Source organism: Archocentrus centrarchus, chromosome 9, assembly GCF_007364275.1.
Source record: "Archocentrus centrarchus isolate MPI-CPG fArcCen1 chromosome 9, fArcCen1, whole genome shotgun sequence".
In the NCBI taxonomy this organism is placed as follows: Eukaryota; Metazoa; Chordata; class Actinopteri; order Cichliformes; family Cichlidae; genus Archocentrus; species Archocentrus centrarchus.
Genome location: NC_044354.1, coordinates 5,560,577 through 5,580,033, shown reverse-complemented (window position 1 = coordinate 5,580,033; position 19,457 = coordinate 5,560,577). Strand labels below are relative to the sequence as shown.

General features: G+C 41.8%; 1 protein-coding gene across 3 annotated transcripts in view; it reads right to left on the bottom strand.

Moving 5' to 3' along the window:
* Positions 1–19,457, bottom strand: part of LOC115785515 (ADP-ribosylation factor-like protein 15) — a 111,157-nt gene that overhangs the window by 53,469 nt on the left and 38,231 nt on the right. For all 3 annotated transcript variants that reach the window (XM_030737215.1, XM_030737216.1, XM_030737214.1), the window contains exons 2-3: positions 9,367–9,511; positions 7,782–7,841 (exon numbers count right to left, since the gene is read on the bottom strand). In XM_030737215.1, coding sequence (XP_030593075.1) covers positions 7,782–7,841; positions 9,367–9,511 — 205 coding nt within the window. The remainder of the gene's footprint in view (positions 1–7,781; positions 7,842–9,366; positions 9,512–19,457) is intronic.

The window sequence follows — 19,457 nt, the reverse complement described above, 5'->3', positions numbered from 1 at the left end:
GAGGGAAGCTGTTGTAATAAAGTTTGGTTACTTCACTGAGGAATGAGCTGGGGCTGGAACTGGAGTGAGAGTACTGCTGTCAACCTATATGGCAATCCTTCTCATTTATGCACACAATTAACAACAACTGTCTACAGAAATGCAGCACAGAATATTCACAGAATATTTGAAATGATTGTGTTACTACATATACTTTAATAATTTGGCACATGTTGTTGTTTGCAATCACTTGACTGACATTTTTATATGTAATATTTTGGCAGGACTTTCGCTCCTTGGGTGTGTAACCCTCGTCTTCAATGGTTGAGCCATTATCATCATGTGTCGCTGTAACTGACACAGCTGTTTCTGGCTATGGAAAAGTAATTTGAGTGGTTCAAAGTGTAATAATCAATCACCAAGTCATTGCTGTTTATATGACACTACCCACCCCTCTTAAACAAATAGTTTCCTGCACTAATGTGAACAAAAAATTGTGTGTACATGAATCTTGCGGGTTTCTGATCTGGAACATACCTTCAAAATAAAATGTTCAGTATTTCAGAAATTTCAGCATCAAGAGCTGGTTTGGCCAAAGCGCTCTGAGGATATGAATGAGTTCCTTCTTATAGCATCTGTGATCTACCATTTAACCACAATGAACAAGAAGGAAGGCAATATCGTTGAGTACGGCTTCAAATAGAGATCAGTTACACTCCAGACCTCAGAACTCCAAAATCAGAACCGTCTGTTTGCCATCATCTGCTTTAAACCCAATGCAAATGATTTTACTGTGGTTGGATCTTTTCCTGCACAAAGGAAAAGCTTCTTTTCAGGGCAAATTTACACACACTGTGGTGATATTTGATAGGAATGAGAACCACATATGGTCAGCAGTAAGCAGTTTTGTTGTGAGACGTGCTCGGCCTGCTGGTAGTTACAGACAACTGTTAAATTTTCTGTCATGTTAATGCATTTTGCTCGTCTCCCGCCCAAGTTCTATGTTCCATGAAACTCATAGTGCCCGTGTCCTGGCCAAGGTACTGTTCTGGGTTGATTCAGACCTACTGGGACAGGTTCAGGTGCTTACACTACTCTGTAAGGGTTGAGGGGAAAGAGAGAGAAAGAGAGGGAAAAAAAAAGAAAAGAAAAAACAAAGCAGGTTTGGGTAAATGACACCCCTTAACACCGGTAACCCTTCATGTTGGAAAACAACAAGTTGGGAATGACATCCACATCTCATTACTGCCCTATCCTCATGTGTCACACCCCACTGCAAGGTATCTTATGCATAGATCAGCGATATTGACAAAAACACTTTGGTTTAAATCCCAGGGATGAGAGCAGCCTTCTTTTTCTAGTTATAAGCTAAAACCATTTAGGTAGCCGTGTATCTACATAATATATCTTAATATTCTTCCTATTGTTCCCAGAAAAACTTTTTTACAAAGATAATCAAGTCTGAGTGAGTCAGAAGAACTACCATAAAATTTGTTTAAAAGGTACAAAACAAAGAAAACAAAACAAAAACAGTCAAATGTTATGACTAAATATGATTTCACTAATATGGTATGTCATGACTCATTCACTGTATGTGAAGCAGTGCTCTCCCATTGGTATAGCCTATATTACCTTCTCTTGACACTGGAGGTGAAAAACAAAGTGTCTCCTCAGCAGAAATCTGTCTAAAAAATACTTCTGCCAACACACTTTATTTTCTGTTATCGCACACAGTTTTGGCTGCCAGTGACTACAACGTTAAATTATTGGGGACTACTGACACTAGAAGGTCGCTTCTACTGATGCTTGCTTGTAAGAGGCAAACACACTTAAGTACTTTTAATTATATTTATTTGCAGTAATTCTTTTCCTTATCTTACCAATTACACACATAATTTTTAATTAGTCAATTTCCACCGACACCTGACAAATGTTGGTGAGCTTTTAATTTCACCATGTGCACTGATCATTATTCAATTAAGTCAATGAAATCATCATCCATTTTTCTGTTTATTATTTTTGCTTTTACTTTTGCACTATTTTTAATACAACCATCGATTTAATAAAATGTTATGGTTGTGCTGTGCTTTACCTGGTAAGAGGAATTTGAAGAACTATGGTTTCTTCAGGGATTTCTTTTTTTCAACTATATCCTAATAAACTGCATGCCACACTTGTATGTGTTCACACACACGCGTTCATCTAAAAATAAAATCTCAAACTTCACACGGTGAATCAATAATCATTAACTACTACACATTCACTATTGTTGATAATGAAATACTGCAAAGTACGGTAAAGCCTGGTTTCAAAGAGCCTGCAGGCTGTTTAAACAAAACCTCTGTGTGTACAAATGTGTACTGCTGTTATTCAAATCAGCAGTCTCAGTTCTTAACCCCAGCCACATCGCTAGAACAACAGCAATGTGTTGTGACTATTAGGGTCACTTCATCAGCTGTCCCTGCGTGACATGAATGCACACTGTGAAACGGCCCGTCTAGACTTGACGTCATGTCACTGTCCACACATACGCGCGCTCGCACACACAGACGCTCACGCTCACACTGGAGGTGCCCTTCCCACCTAATCCCTATACCTGGCACAGGAGTTAATTTGTGTCAGACTAAAGATGAGTACAAAAATAAAATGATGCAGTTTTGCTGCAGTGTTGTCGTCCGCTGAATAAATGAACAGTATCAATCTCTTCATGCTTGCCATACTACAATTAATAGGCACAATTCTCTCTGGGTATTTATTTATTTAACTAGATTATAATTTCTAATTAGTCCTAAGAGGGTAATACAGCGTGCCATGCTGGTGACACTGACTATATCAGTATTTGAATAAAAGGCTGCGACAGAGCACAAGATTATCTGGATTTTGTCACCTCTGAGGGCAGACAGACTCTGCAGTGAGATCATACTTTTGGTCTTTTAGCATGCACATTTGTCTTAATTTACAAATAACCTCCTGTTAAGAGGTGCACCCAACTTATTTCGATTTATCTTCTCCAAGTGAAGGTTAAATCAGGCTTTGGGTGTGATTATTGTTGTCCTTTCATCTTGTCATAATCTTCTCATGGCAAAGTTTTAGTCAGCCGTGCAAAAGGTGGAAATAACTAGGCTATTTACATGCTAAATACAACGATTGGCAAGACATACAAGTCCCGTCTGATACATGAGGAGCAGGGTATTTTATCAAAGCCAGACAATGTGTCTAAATCAATAAGAGAAGCTTGACAAGAGTAAAACATGAGGCATTTAAAAAAAAAAATTCTCACAGACACAATCTGAATGATCAGAAGGTACGGTAGGCAGAAAGAAAAGACAAAAACAGAGCCAGAAACCAGAGTTAAGGATGAGAGGGAGAACAAATTCAAACAAGACAGTGGGGATCTCAATAACAAATGCATGAGTGAGACAAACATATAGTCCAGCTTGGCAGCATATACCAGGGGACGCCTTCCCACAGGTTGATTTGTGCCTTTAGTTTATAGTACAGCTTGCAGATATGACAATCTGGTCCAGTGCATTCAAAGAATGGCGAGTTAAAAATGCATAACCAGACTTACACAGTGTCTACACAGAAGCTACAGCGCAGTGGCACGTTAGCAGGATTGAAGCAGCAGCTCTGGAGCCCCATGCTATGTCTAAAGCAAGTTCATACACAGGACTGAGCTGTAGGTCACATGCATTTTAATATTCTAGTTAGTTCTGTAATATGCAGGGGAAAAAAGCACTGAAGCCTAAAAAAAAAAAAAAGTAAGCATTTTAACCCATGTTTATAGGAGCGTCAAGTAAAATATAAGCCAATTATGCTTTCAGTATAGACTTACTGGCTTAGGCAAATCAACAGCATTGTACCTATGCTATGTGAGTGATGCAGAATTCATGATACTGCATTTGTGTCCATTTGCACAGGTCTTTGGCTATAAAGACTGAAGAATTTTGGGCATGCAACCAACACACACATGCTTGTGTGCAGTCCTCAAAAACAAAACAAAACAAAACAAAAACAAAACAAAACAAACAAACAAACAAAAAAACTGCAGCCTGACAGTGCAGATGGTATGCATTGGTAGAAAACAACAGCAGAGTTCACCACTAACAGAAAGAAGTATTTGGGGGTGGGGAATCAAACATTAAAAAAAGCATGCATGAAAAGCTGTTTTCAACACTTGATTTCATTTCAGTGCAAAAAGTTCTCCGTATATTAGGACCTCTGTGTTCTCTGTGGTGGGAGTAAGCTAAAGGACCAACAACAGCTAAAACACAAACAAGAGTGGCTCATATTAATGGTTGTTGTACATATTCTGATGCACATTGCCCCCTGATGACAATACACAGATGGACAAATATATTGTTGTAAATATTGTGGGTCACAAACACTTACGAGTCTTTATATTACTAAAATGATTATAGCGTATGTAGTATGCAAATATGACTGTAGGTACCCCATCTCCTCCTTAACGGGTGGGCCAGTCTGAACAAAACTTTGCAAGAACATTGTCACGCATACAGCAATTATTAACATCTATGTTTTATTATAAATCACAATTCTTTTGATTTTACTAGAGATTGTGTTCATTTCACCATTATATGCCCTTTTCTACTCTACTTGAGGGCTCGAGGCACTTTATACAACATGTCTCATTCACCCAGTCGCGCCCATTCATACAAGCTCTTTTTTCATTATCGGTGCTTTCTATATAGCATTCACACACATTCACACTCCGATGAATGCATCAGAAAGCAGCTTGGGCTTTAGTACCTTGCCCATGGATACTTTGGCATGCAGACAGGAGCAGCCAGGAATCAACCCACCAAACTTCTGGTGACCTGCTCTACTTCCTGAGCTTATGACACCCCATGTAGCTTGCAAAAAGGATGAGTAAATATATGTGTGTATTGTTATATATATTGTTACATGTACTGTATATGTCGTTCTGTTGTTTAGTTACGAAGATTTTGTCATCTGACTATACAGAGTGGCAAAACAAAGATATTAAGAATAACAAACTTTAATGTTTTACAAAACAAAAGTACTGCGCTACTTACATCTATGCTATGTTACATCTACTCGAGCTGCTTGGACACCCATACCGTGAAGCTCCCAGCACCCAGTATTTGTGCTGATGTTAATGCCAGAGGAGGTCCGAACTCTGCAGTTATTGGGTGTCAGCAGAGTGTTGGTGACTTTTACATACAATGCGCCTCAGCACTCGCTGACCCCACTCTGTAACTTCAAGTGGTCTGCCACCTCATGGCCGACTTGCTGTGGTTCCTAAATACTTCAGCTGTGCAATAATACCACTTAAACTTGATTGTGGAATATCTAGGAGGGAAGATATTTCACAGTCTGACAAACTGTGGCATTCTGTTACAGAACGAAACTTGAATTCAATGAACTCTTCAGAACGACCCACTCTTTCACTTTCTTGTTTGTAAAGGGAGACTGCATACCTAGGTACTTGATTTTGTACATCTGTGGTAATGGGGCTGAATACACCTGAATTCAAAGGTTAAGAGGTACACCAATACCTTTGTGTATATATGTTAGGGTCACTCCATGTTCTCTTCTTTATAGCCACTTTCACACATTCACTGCAGCCCTGAATTTTCCTAGAAATTACTCAATGGAGGCGATTGTGAGAATCTGAATCAGCTGCATTGGACATTAAGAGACCTTTAAGCTGCCAGCTGCCTGTTTAAGACAGTCAATAGTCCTGTGAATTCAAAACAAGCAATTGGGCATCCTGGATCCCACTCATGCACTGTACACAGCCAGCAGCCTCACCTAATCCAAACCATTTCCTACTGTATGCTACATGTGACAAAGGACAATTTCAGATAACTTAAAGATTGTATTCTCCTCATATTTTCAGGAGTTCATATGTGCAACAGGTTATGAAAGATTTTCCTGCACGCCAGAGGTGTTGAACTTAATATACTCCCATGAGCCCTCTCCCAGTTCAGCTGAAACTACCTTTGTCTCCCAGATGAAAAAGGTTGAGCAATAAGGCTTACAAAACCAAGGACATAAGGGCTGAAGCACTGCACGTAAAAAGCTTGAAGGCTTGGGTTTTTCTGAAGAAGTTTTATGTTACTTCACGTCTTTTAAATGGTCTGTGTGAGCTACACAAAGAAGCAAATACTGACAAAGGTCATTTGACCTAGGGCACATACGTCACCTACATACGCAAAACTAGCTTTACCCTTCTGACTGTAAAATGTCAGTACCTCACCGATGTGTCTCGGCTTTCCAGCGAGACAGGAAGGAAATACACGGGAAGCGCTTCACATCCTAACACTTCTCAACAAGAGCGTCTTCCTTTGCCGTAGTCAAGAATGAGTAAAGAGAACAAGCCACAGAGGCATTGTGCAAAACAAGGGTTTCGGGGTCAGGAACACTGATGTCTGTGCGTCACATCTTGTATCATTTTTCTGCATCATTGATGCAGTACAAAATAACAAAACTAAACCAGGCATGTTTGCTTGTTTTAAAGCCATAGGGAGAGGGAAGGGAAAAAAAGAATACACAGAAATGGGAAGTGTTGAGTAAGTTTCAAACTGTGCGGAATCAGAAGACACTCTGATGGGGTCTTTATGAAAACTGACCAGTGGGAAATTATGCAAGAGCACAAACTCTTTCAATTCCATATCTGCGTCATATACAACTGGAAGAAAACGCGGATGCCTGCGCAGAGAAAACAAAAGTGCGGCAAATCAACACCTTAACTTAAATGCAATATATAATATGCTGCAAAAAAAAGGAATAAATAAAACATTTAAAACGGTACTTATTAGCGGCGTCAAAACATCATGTGCTTGTTTTTACCGTCTCCAATACATCCATATCGGATGGCACCATAAATCACTCAAATTCCTGTGTTCTGTGTATTTACAAGAAAAGGAGCAGGGGAGTAAGTGTGTGTGTGTGTGTGTGGGGGGGGGGGGGGGGGGGGGGGGGGGGGGCTAAGAGAAAGACAGGACAGATTTCATCATGCTTTTCTGTGGTGGCAGCCTATACTAACGTCTCTAAATCAAGTGTGTCATCCATGGGACCAGTGTTTTTCCAACCACAATCATGTTACCACCACCAGACTGGCTTTGACCCAATCCAGAAAACCCTCTTTTGAAACTCCCCCCAATGCATTCTGTCCAAATTTGGTAGCTCCCTCGTTGGTGGTCCCCCCCCCCCAGTGCCTCTTTTTGTGTGTGTATGTGTGCGAGACTGTGTGCGTTTCATCTTTTCAGAAGGCTAAGTTGGGTGATCCTTCAAAATATGCACTGCACCTGTCATGCACAAGAAACAGAAACTGCAAAACAAGACTCGCTTTAAGGACTTCGATTGCATCTGCTCTGCTTATTTATCCCATTCTCCACCTCAGGTTGCCTCAGCGAGGTGTCATTTTTCCATTCGTGACGTACACACCTGTTTGTGTAAACAGTTACAATAACACTGAAGAGATGGACGACATCAGAATGAGTTTTATTATGGAAGAGTAGCTGTGTAATGTGTGAGTGTGAGGAACAAAGTTGCTCTGTTCACTGAGGAACAAAACATTTCAATAACATCCTTGGAGAAAGAATACAGTGATGGCTCGGTGGTAAACAAATCATCCAGTAATGATTTCAAAAGACAGCTAAATCAAAAAAGAAAACATTTAAATATCTAATGCATTTACTGCTGGACAGTGGCCAATTAATGACGGCCTACAGTTACTCCATTACTAGGCAAGTCTATTTCATCTAATACAGAAATTTATGTTACAAACTTGAGTTCATGCATGTGCTTCTTACCTCCAAGTTCTTTTACATTCAAGATAGCATTTGGAAATGGTACTGCTTTGATGCTGAAACCTGAGAGGAAAAAAAACAATGAAAAATTCATCATTGTAATGACCAAAAAAAAAACTGTACTTCTCTCTGTGTATATATGTGTGTGTGTGTGTGTGTGTGTGTGTGTGTGTGTGTGCGCGCGCATGTGTGTGTGGCCAGCACATGTTAGGAGTGATGAGAGTCAGCTTTTAGGAATGTTGGCCACATTGACTTTTCAATAGTGAGAAAGTAGATTTAAAAAAAAAAAAAAAAAAAAGACAACCAAAAAAAAAATTATCATTAAGTTTCCCCGGGATATTTGGTGTACCTTTTCCAAACCACCAGCTGGTGAACACACACAGGACTGACAACATATTTGTGTTATAAACATGAAAGAAAAACACTTTGTGTGGTCCAGTTTTAGAAAAACAGAAAAACAAGAAAAGCTAAACAGAAAAGTGTTTTGTTCTATGTTGGGGTTAGCGGAGGATAGAACTAAGCGCCATCGTGTATTATGTGGTTTGTTTATGCGGCTGCATACGGGAAATAGTGGGAAATGGTAGAGAAACCCACTAAAGGGCAAGATTTAATTTTGCTTAAATTATGCTAAATTGTTTGGTGGGAATTCATTTCCTGTCAACATTTACAAATGTGAGGAATGATGTGAGACATGAGCAGATTATGATTTTCCAAACATATAAATTAATCACTAAGCACATTACAAAAGCGCACAGTTATGAAGTAGGAAGTGAGAAGAGCTGCAGGAGAGTTCCCCCTTTATTGGCCTTCATGTTCTTCCTTCTGCACATTTGGCAGACGGACAGTGCTGACAGCTAAATCTGCTTTCAGAGACAAACACTAAACTAATTCTCTGCTAAGGTAAGTAATCAACATAATTTATCTATTAAGGCCTTCTCATCAGCAGGCACAGACAGTTATTCACTCACCAAACACACCCCCTGCCACGGAAAAATGCACACTAACTGTAATAGGCAGCACATTTGGGAATTACTTTATATTTAGCTTCTCCTGGACAAAGTGTAAATCTAAAGTGGGACTTCTGCAACAGCTCAACACTGCTGCTGTCAAAGCCAGGGAAGGAGGTAGGAATGTCAGGGTTCTTGAGGGATTACATATATGGAAAGCAGAGTGTTGACTACCAGGAGAATGATGTAGTAACCATGAAGCCTCCTTCTCTTCTGGACCTAACAGCAGCCTCCCACTCGACTGGAGGGGAGAAACCAAGTATTGGCGGGTGACATCCTGACATCCCTTCTGGCACAAATACTGAAAAACTTCCTCCCTCCCTCTATTGGAAAGCTCCAGTACCTGGATAGTACTATCTATCTGTGATTCAAATCTGAAGCACATCATGTTCTTGAAACAAAAGGCTTCGAAAGATTGCAAGAACACATGTGAGGGAAGGGAGATAGATACAACTGTGGAGGGTGAATGCTTATTTTTATTTTTATTTTTTTAAGTACACACACTTTGCTTCTGAAAAACAAAACAACAACAACAAAAAAACCCACTCTTTTCCACTCATCCATGTTTTATATGCACATACCTGTTGTAGGAACTATGCCATCGCTGCCCTCACTACAGAGGCGTGAGAGCAAGCTGGTCTTTCCAGCACCTGTCAGGCCAATGCACACCACATCATACTCTGGTCTCGGTGGCGGGGGTCCTTTACAGCACAGTGCCCGAAAACACTACAACAAAGCATACAAAGCAATGAATGCATTGGAAAACAATCCAACTCTGGGGGGGGGGGGGGGGGGGCAGGGAATTTGGGAGGGGACTACAATTCTGCATTTGCAATCAAAACAGTTCTTAGAATAAACTCTTGTCTCTCTAACTCCACATGAAGACTCTCAAGGGCATTCCAGCTGTCTTCATAAGACGACAAAAAATTCACACCTCATGTCAAGAACAGGTTGAGTATAGGGAACACTTCCAGATTGTCAGTTGATGTACAAGGAGCGAAAAGTATAACGATGATCCAGCAGAAAGCTAATAAAAAAAGAATGAGCCGTGACAAAGGATGGCACTACCATGAGTCTTACATATATGATTTAATTTAATCAATGATATAGAGAAAAAGTCTATGACAAAAGATAATCAGGGGGTTAGATTGAAGCATCTAAGTGCTGGTGCAACATGTTTTTTTGCATGTAAACCTTGTCTGATTGGGCCCTTATGGCAGCCAGAAGCAGACCTGTCACTCCATGAATCACAGCCTGGGAGTGAGGGTCTGCTGTGAGACATTAAGGGGAAAATGCAGTGTGAACCGTGAATGAGAACTTTAAACTTGTGCAGGGAGATCAGTATCCAAAAATAAAAAGAGAGCTCTTTTATTAGCAAGACAGGAACCAGTCTGGACATGGCAGGGCAGACACACACACACACACACAAACACACACATGCACGCACACACAGTCTCCTACCCATCTACTATATTACATTTCAAGTACGAGAACATCAACGCAAGATTTCCTACTGCTCATGTCAGCGGATGACCCTCACTGTTACTCCCCTCAGTCAAAGACTTTAACAAGAAGCAAAAACATGCACGAGTCTACGTGAACTGCTGCACATCTGTGTGCATGCTCTCCAGGTGTGCCATCAAAAAAGGAATACCTCAGTGGGCAGAAGCAGTTAAACAAATATTCAGCATCAGTTTTCAAGTAGGTCTGTATGTTTTCTCTGCTATACCTTAGCAGGGAAAAATGATTATGTTTCAGGTTGCTATAAAAATACTTTTAATCTTGAGTTTAAAGAAGCTAAATGATCATCCAATAAAAGAGCAATTTTACAAAATGCATCCATTGCCTCTTTAAAAAATTTGAGGGAAGCAAAACATCACCCGAGTGCTTCAGCCTCAGTTCATCTACAGACCCCAAGACATCAATGACTGCCAGGGTCAGTTTTCAGAGTCATGCCAAAACAGGGCTGCTGTTTGATGGAGATGTGGGGAATCTGCTTCAGCAGAACCAGACGTCGGCTGAGCAACCCGAGCCCCCCGACTCCTTGGTGAACCCACCAGTCTGCTCAAACAGGAAACATTCTCCTCTTCCAGAAAAACTGTAAGATCAGAAACACACGCGTGTCAGATGGAAGAGCACATGTACAAACTTGGTTTGATTAGGTCATTCTAGTGTCTTCTCCTCTCGCCACCTCTAACAGCCTTCTACCCCCCCCAACCCCGAAGCTGCATGTACAGGTTTCTGTAGAAGATGAAATCTACCCTAACTGTCAGCCAACAGAACTGACAGCTGATGTTTCAAAAGAAGGGCTGAGGAAAGTGAAGATGGAAGAACTCGAGGAGATATGAAGTGGCTGTGAGTTGGATAACTTAAGTATTCAGAGTCTTATGAAATAATTTATAAACCAGGTGTAAATGATAAAAAAAAAAAGGCAGCGAAGAAGGGAGCTGCTCCATTGCGGGAGCAGAATGAGAGGACAACTCCCATCAGAGAGTTGAGATTTCACAACAGTTACCAAAGGAGCATCCAGGGCCTGACCCTGGGGTCCTCACATACACAGTGGTCCCTGTGAGAGAGGGAGATGGCAGCTCCCACCTCTGGCCCTCTTTGACAGCACAAGATTGACGAGGAGAGTTTGGTCAAAAGGCTCACAGGAGAAAAATAAATATGTCGGAAGGCCTTTGCTTACTTCGAGACATGCCCCCTCCCCGTCAACCCCACACTCAATGATTTGAGAGTCAGTGTGCTGTGTCACTAAGAGCTCAACAGAAGCTGTCCTACGATGACTACTTCCATAAATTTCCAAGGCATCCAGACAGACAGCTGAAATGGAGATTGTACATTGTCACATCTGCTGTCATATAGAAAAACACATTTGGAAGCTTATCAAAAATAAAACCTATGAGGCCACTTGTCAATCTTCCTGCCAAAACACTCTACATAAAACGCTTGTCATTCCTAGACTCTATTGATTAGCTGCCTCTTATAGAATTGGACATGTTTTAGTTGTGCTTTCCTGAAAGACCTGCCTAGACATTACCTCACTGTTGTGGTGAAAGTTGATTAGCTAGGCTTTATGTAAATGAGAATCATATCACAGAAGACATAGCCAGGCTGCACACCCCCCCCCCCCTCCCCAAGAGAAAGATGCATGACAGAAAGATGGAAAAAGAAACACCCTGCTCCCTGGCCTCCAATTTAAAAAAAGATGCCAAGACTTTTAATGGGTGACATAATAAGGCCTCCTGGCAGCAGAGCATAGCTCAAGTAGACACTGAACTTATTAGCATTTAGCCTCATCTAAATAATGGGGGGTTCCCATATTAAGAGTTAAAAAGACATTGATGTATGAAAACTGCTGCAGCTCTTTTTCCTCCCAATGTTTTACTGCACATAATGCTCAAAGTCACACCACGTGGTATAGCGAGCACTCCAACAGTGTCTCCGCAGACCCTGTTGACCTCCAGTTTGTTCATTTGCATACGGTTAACACATGACATATGCATGAATTTTTAGACTTAAAAGGATCAAGGCAGTAGGTCCAGTGATTCCAAACTAAAGGGTTCAGATAGACTTAGAAAAAAAAATTAAAGAAAAACCTTTTTGTCAATGACACACAATCCATCATGGTGTAAATTCACCTGACGTGGTTGGATGGAAAAGGAGCCAGGCTCATTTTAGAAAACGACTTTGTATTTTTAGAGGTAATAAATGTGGGTTAGAGGGAAGCCACTACACCCACAGCAGACTAGTTCATGTTTCACTCTTGTGCTCTCTTGCTACTGTTGAGACACCACAGGACCAGAAAATAGGCAGTGGCATGACAGCATGTTCCAAATCGAGGCTCCCCAACAAGCTTTCAGTTTTCATGGACTGGCTTTGTCCCTGTTGCAGTTGTTAAATAAAACTTTAGGGTTGTCAAAGGAGACAGAGAGCAACTAGCAAACAAACATGCCTGCTGGGTATACTGATTCTATGCCTGGTCTGTTAAAAAAATTATATATTTAGAAACAGTACCATAACAAGTATGGTTTCTGCACATTGCTAAAATATCTAAACAGGTGTGCAGCAGCGACTAATGCTGCTACAGAAATAATCAGGACAGCCACATAAATAATGCCCTGTAACAATCTTTCAGGATCTTTGAGTCATAATATGTTTATCAGGATGTTTGGCCAACATTGCCCAAACTTAACAAAAATCCCGCATAACTGCTTTGCTAGAAAAGTCCAGATACAATAGTATTTTACAGAAATACAGTAAGAGGTGATAACATTAAACTTCAATTATTGAATTATTGGAAATATTTTCTGCAGTATTTAGCGGATGGAATTCTTGTATCAGATTCTCCGTCCTGGCCAATTACACGTGTAAAACACCATTTAGAAAAGTATATTGCTCATCAGCATACAAGTCTGAACTATTTGCACTCATCACAATTAGAGCTAATGAGCACAATGATGCCTGTTAGAAACTCCTGTATCACATTTACCCCATGGGAGCACTAGGCATACCAAGAAGTAACTGTGCCCTCCTCCTTGGCTGCAAATGCATATGCTGCATATACTGACTTCCGGTACAACAGCAGGGACAAGATAGAAGAGAGGATACACAAGACACTGGCTTCAGTAGTCATGGCCACTGTAGACAGACAGACACAGAGCACGGGCAAGCAGGCTTTTTTTTTTTTTTTTTTTAAACTCCAGACCAAGTGTCGGGACAACACTTGCGTGCAGGGCTCACTCCTGACCTTTAGAAATGACAGTCCTTTATATGGGTATCCCAATGGAGGAGCAGCACTAACAGCTATGTGTGTAATAACACACCGGCTACAGTCACAACACAGGCCTGCAGTGGAGAGGATGTACAGGAAGGCAGTCTGTGCAGTATGAAGGTAGTGTAGAGAGAAGCAGGGAGGTGGGGAGCGTGTACAGGCAAAAAGGAGGTGGTGGGGGTGGATGGACACATTCATTCATCCTCATCCATCTTCTCCCCCCTTCGGTTGTTGTTATTTGCCACTTTGAAGCTGGATGGGGGGGGGTGTGGGGGTGTGGGTGAACAGTGGGACACAGTGCGGTTCTGTACAGTGAGGGAAGGGGGTGTGTGGGGCGCACTGCATGCCATTCTCGTTAAGGGGTGAGAGAGACATGGTAGACACAAATCGACTCACTGGACTCTTCCAATGCTAGGTTGTTACCACACCAGTCACAGATTGCTTCAGGCCTGTGTCTGCACCTCACCTCACCTCACCAAACAAACCTCCACTCTCTGCTTCATAGCATAACACATATTTCTAACCACTAAGTGTGGCTGCTTAAGTGTTCCCAGCATTTTTCTGATCAGACACCCCTCTGATAGCGGTAGATATTCCTCCACTGGTGCAGGCGAGATGATACCAGCATGATACCTATGATGACAAGCGTGAATGACTGTTTTCTTATATCTTAACTGCAAGAAAAACAAATGAAATATGGATTTGGCAATGAGAACTCTGACATGCTTTCAACTGTAGCTGCAGGTGATGAAATACAAGATTTACTGCATTTCAAAAATGATGACCAGTTAAGGACACTAAACAGGTGCCATTCATTACCCTGCATCAAAAATAGATCCTTGAACAAACAGAGACACCTACATACACATGCACACGCGCGCGCATACAGACACACTGAAAGAGTACACTGGAACATTTCGGGGGGATACGCATCTCTCCCGTTCCATGCCGCGACAATGCACATCCAGTTGTGTGGAATGTTTTTGATGCAGGGAATGCTGAATATGTCTTCTGTTGACTTCAACAGCTTAAAACAAAATATCACAGAAGGCTGCTGAACTGAAATGACAGACATACAGCAATAATAAGATGACCCTGTCTGCACCAGCTCAACATCCCGTCTGGTGAAGCAGACCGTGTCTTACTTAAATCGACAAAACAACCCACAACCCATTATGCCCGCTTGTCTGTGTGTGTACGGGGAGGTCCTGTTTTAAAGCTGATTTGCTTGTCACCGTTTTGCAGGCACATCATCCCTTTATTCTAAAGCAACATCCACTCTCCTTCTCTCACTTTCTGTCTCTCTCCCCTATCACCCCCGCTACCCAATTCATTCATCCCACTTCTGTCTGTCTGGCCCTCGTTTCAGAGCTCAAACACTATTGCCCTGACGCTAAGGTGTCTGGACAAGGAGACAAGCTGGAACACACGCGCGCACACACATACTCAGAAAGTCGCAGAGTGAAGTTAGAGCGCCCCCCAGCTTTTTGCTGGAACATACTACATCTTTTACACTGCAAAGGAAGAAGCAATGCTTTGCTCTAACTCGGTTAGTCCAACTGAAGGAACAGGAAATAGCTCTAAAATTTTCATATATCACGTTTCCATTAAGAGAATCAGTTTCATGACAGCAGACACAGAAACATACAAAAACTGATGGCTGCTGCCTGCCACTAAGGAACAAAAGAGAAATCCCTTCATTAGGCTGGTTGAATGAGTTGACATGACAGACTATTTGAAACCTTGAGTCCAGTTTTAAGACAACCAAGATGGAGCTAGACTATGGATCCAGATTTCAAAAACAAGCTGAAGCATCTACTTGCCCCCCCTCCCCCCTCCCCTCAGGAAGCAGCTCCAATGTTAGCCTTCTCCTATCTGGCCTGACATGGTAGCTTGTGACCCTGCCTGGCTGAAGAGAAGGCCACATCAAAGGCAGAAGAGCAGCCTTGGAAAAACACTTGGGCTGAGAATGGACGGGATATCTGTCAGGAAGCCTTTCCCACTGGGCTCACTAGTGCTAGAGCCCAAGGATCAGGTTACCACCCAAAAACGCCGACATGAAAGAGGGGGAGACGCTAATCCGCATACATGGGGCACTCTGTCTGTCCTCCAGTTGCACTCCACCACCAATAATGTATCCCTTCTTCCCCTCTGCTCCATACCCTCTAAAATCTCCACCGCTCAGTGTCTCTGAGTCACCGCCAAACCACACCAACTTAACTTGCCCATACACCCCCCGGGCTTCTCTACACCACCACCTCTCCCTGCTCCAAAACACCCCGAAAACACTCAAGCTTCATCACAGAGGATTAACAGGAAACCCTGACACAACCTATTGTTAAGGAGACAGAGGGGGCTTGGGTGGTTTTGCCACCCCGAGAGGGTCTTTTTTTTCCACTGGGGTTCTGATGCAGTTAGAGGAGGAGACTGGAGGACTTCATGTCTCAGCCTTCTTAGTAACCTGAATGACAAATACACACAAGAACTTCCACAGCTCCCAGCTGCATAGACGAGGCCTGCTGATGGGTAACAGTTTTCCAGTAGCAATGAGCAGGGACTAAGAAAAGACGGATGCAGTGAGAAAGGGGCAGGGAGGGTGCATTTGTAGGAGTGTGTGGGATAAAAGGAGAATGAGGATGGCATATATGTGTATGTGTGTGGCAGGGAGTGGGGGGTGGGTGTCAGTGCTGTAAATCTTGATGTCACTGACAGGAAGACTGTTGCAGGACCATTACCATAAATCTGACAAACGCTAAGTTGATGGGAGGCTGTATCTGTCTGGTCAGGGACCAGTCTAGACGGTCCTATTGAGGGGTCCTACAGCGTAGCCCTGTTTGTTTCCAGCACCATCTGGATGTGGCAGTAAGTACCCGCTGCTATGGTTCACATATGCAAACACAAACACAAAGTATACAATGTGCACCATTCCCATAGCCACTGCAAAGGCCCTGATCTTTGTGATGTCAGACAATAACAATTTATTTGTGTAATGCATTTACAGAAATCCCAGAACAAGTTACAAATAATATTTCATAGTTCTACGATCAACTTTCTCGTATAATTATTACATATATATAAATACTACTGTGAACTTGGTTGTTCTTTTGTGGATGATAAATTGCTAAATAGTGGTTGACTATTTAACGACCTCCTAAGGCCTTTTGTCAGGTTAAAGCAAACCTACACCACATACACTAACCAGCCACAACATTACAACCACCTGCCTAATATTGTGCGACTGCATCTCATGTTTCTGTTATGGACACTGAAACTCCACGGTGTCCTGTAGTGTACGGCAGTGGACGTTTGCATTGAAAGTCAGGTATACGCCTCGGGCTCCATTTTGTGTTCCTCAATCTGGTCCTGAACAGTTTTGCCAGCTGGCACGACTCATTCACTTGGGGAAGCTGCTGGTGTGCAGAAGTGTTGTTGTTACCATGAAGTGGGTGGCATATGTCACATAACATCCAGATGAATGCCCAGCAGAACACTGCATGGTAACAAAATTACAAATCTTATTCACTTCACCTGTAAGTGGTTTTAATGTTTTGGCTGACTGGTCAACAGTCTCATAACTCTGCTGAGGAAGACATGATTCATTCATACCGATTACCTCGCAGACATGCTATTATTAACAAGGCATGTTCTCAAGTTTTAAAAAAAAAGCATCTTCCAAGAAATTGAAAACAAAAGTGAAATACTTCTGCGGTGTTAAATGCTTTTTTAAGCAACTCTCCCAGAAGTCACTGTAACACAGATTTTACAAATGCATTTTGTAGACTGTGTTTCCTGCCTAAAATTTTATGTTCATTTTCTACAAGTTTGAAAAACAGGGAACACACACACATCTCTCGTTTAGCTTACTAAAGATTTTTTATTTTTCTATTGCAAAAAACAAACAAACATCAAAAAAAAAAACATGTTCTCTTTCTCGTCCTCTCTCTCTCTGATTCGCTCTCTCTCAACAAACCATGCAAGAGTTCACCTGAGGAGAATCTGGGACTGATCCAGGAGCTGTGGAGAGTTCAGCCAGCACTGCACGGGTTCCACATTTTGTCCCCTTTAGAGAGGCCAGACATGGGTCACAGTGCAGCCTGAGGTGAACACTTTCACTACAGTTTATTACTTACACTTTGTTTTTGACAAATAGAGAAGTGTCCCCTCATTAACAAAGTCCACCCCCCCCATTACCATTAAGGCTGAAACTTTTTAACAGTAAGAAGAAAAGGAAGCCAAAGAAAGAAGGATAAATTAGGATGTGCCTTAAAAGTAAAAAATCTGCCAAACTGAGAGAGTTCACTATTGTAATGGGCTGCAGATAAACAGGGTTTGATGTAAGGTGTAAGATACTGACAGGAAAAAATATAATCCAAGCAGCAGGTCCACTGGACACCCCCAGCCAACACATTTATCTGTCTGGAGCCTACCTTGGAGCTTCTGTGTTTCACGACATTTACTGGAAAATTACATTAGGCTGAGAATGAGAGGGACAGCATTAAGGGGCCCACCCACAGGACTGTTTTCATGTTCTCCTCTTTTTGTAAAAGAAAGCAAGAGGGTGAGGTGGTGGCAAGGCAGTTGCATTCACAGTGGACACCTTAACTCCATGGGACATACAGAGGGTAGATAAGGAGGCCACAGAAACGAGGGGGTTGAAGGGGTTCCACTAGGCGCCATTACGGTAAATAAATCTTCTAATTGGGGAGGGTGATTAGCTTGGCTGCATTAGCATACTGTGGCGGCAAAAACTTTGGTTTCCTGGGCACAGTGTAGGGCAAAAAGATGTTTTTCTGCACCCATATAGAGGATCAAAGCTTAAGGGGCCCCCTTTTGAAGGCCCTGAAACTAGTGTGCTCGAACCAAGGGGGGGGGGCGCCCCATCTCACAGACATAAAAAGGATGGGTGGATGGGGAGGCCACTCATCTCACTTTCATCAGTTAAAGCTCATTTTCATACAGCATCTATCTATCTATCGATGACTAAATACATTTTTGATAAAAGCAAATCTTAGGGCCCCGTTCTCCCAGAAAAACGTGTGGGAAAGTTTCAAGATTAAGTGTCATTAAATGTGAGAGACACCCCCCCTCCCCATTAGCTACTTCAAGGTCCCTGTGAGACAAAAAGCTAAGGGGACCATCAAACAATAAATTTATTTTTATACACTATATGTATAAACAAGAGACCTGTTGGCTTATAGAGCTCCACTGTCAAATGTTTTACTTGTACAATATGTGACGTAATGGAATGGAAATGAATTTGGCTGTAGGTGAACGATCATTGAGCTGACACTTTTTTATTGTTTACAAATTTCAGCCAATAAATTACAGAGAAGCCGTCATTGAAGTAAAACAGGAATGTGCTGTTTATCTTCAAACTATAAAACATTTGTAAAAACAATTAAAAAAAAATAAGAAAAAAAATTGTCTGAAGCATTTTGCAGAGCTTTGCACACTGAGTTTCACACCAAGTTTCAAAAGGATATGTCCAGGAATATGGGAGGAGTAGGGATTAAGGGTAAACATCAATGTACAGCATTTCTAGAAAATTTTGAAAATTCATTTAGAAAAGAAAAAAAAATTGAAAATACATCTCCCCAATTTTTGTAGAGCCTTAGCCAAAGAGTATTTGCGCCAAGTTTCAGAAAATTTCAAATATATTTGATCGAGGAAGAGCCAATTTAGCAAAAAGTTGACGGACGCTTGGTAACAGAAAAGCTCAGTTGACGGTCGTCGATGGCGGAGCTCTGAACATAATATGATAGAAACAAGATCGAACCACAGAATTAAAATCTCTAATGAAACCATCAAAGTGTGTGGATTAAGAGGAAGAATAGAGAAAAGCGGTCTCTAACTATACAGAACATGAAGATCCCTACGAAGGGTGGTAAATATAAGGTG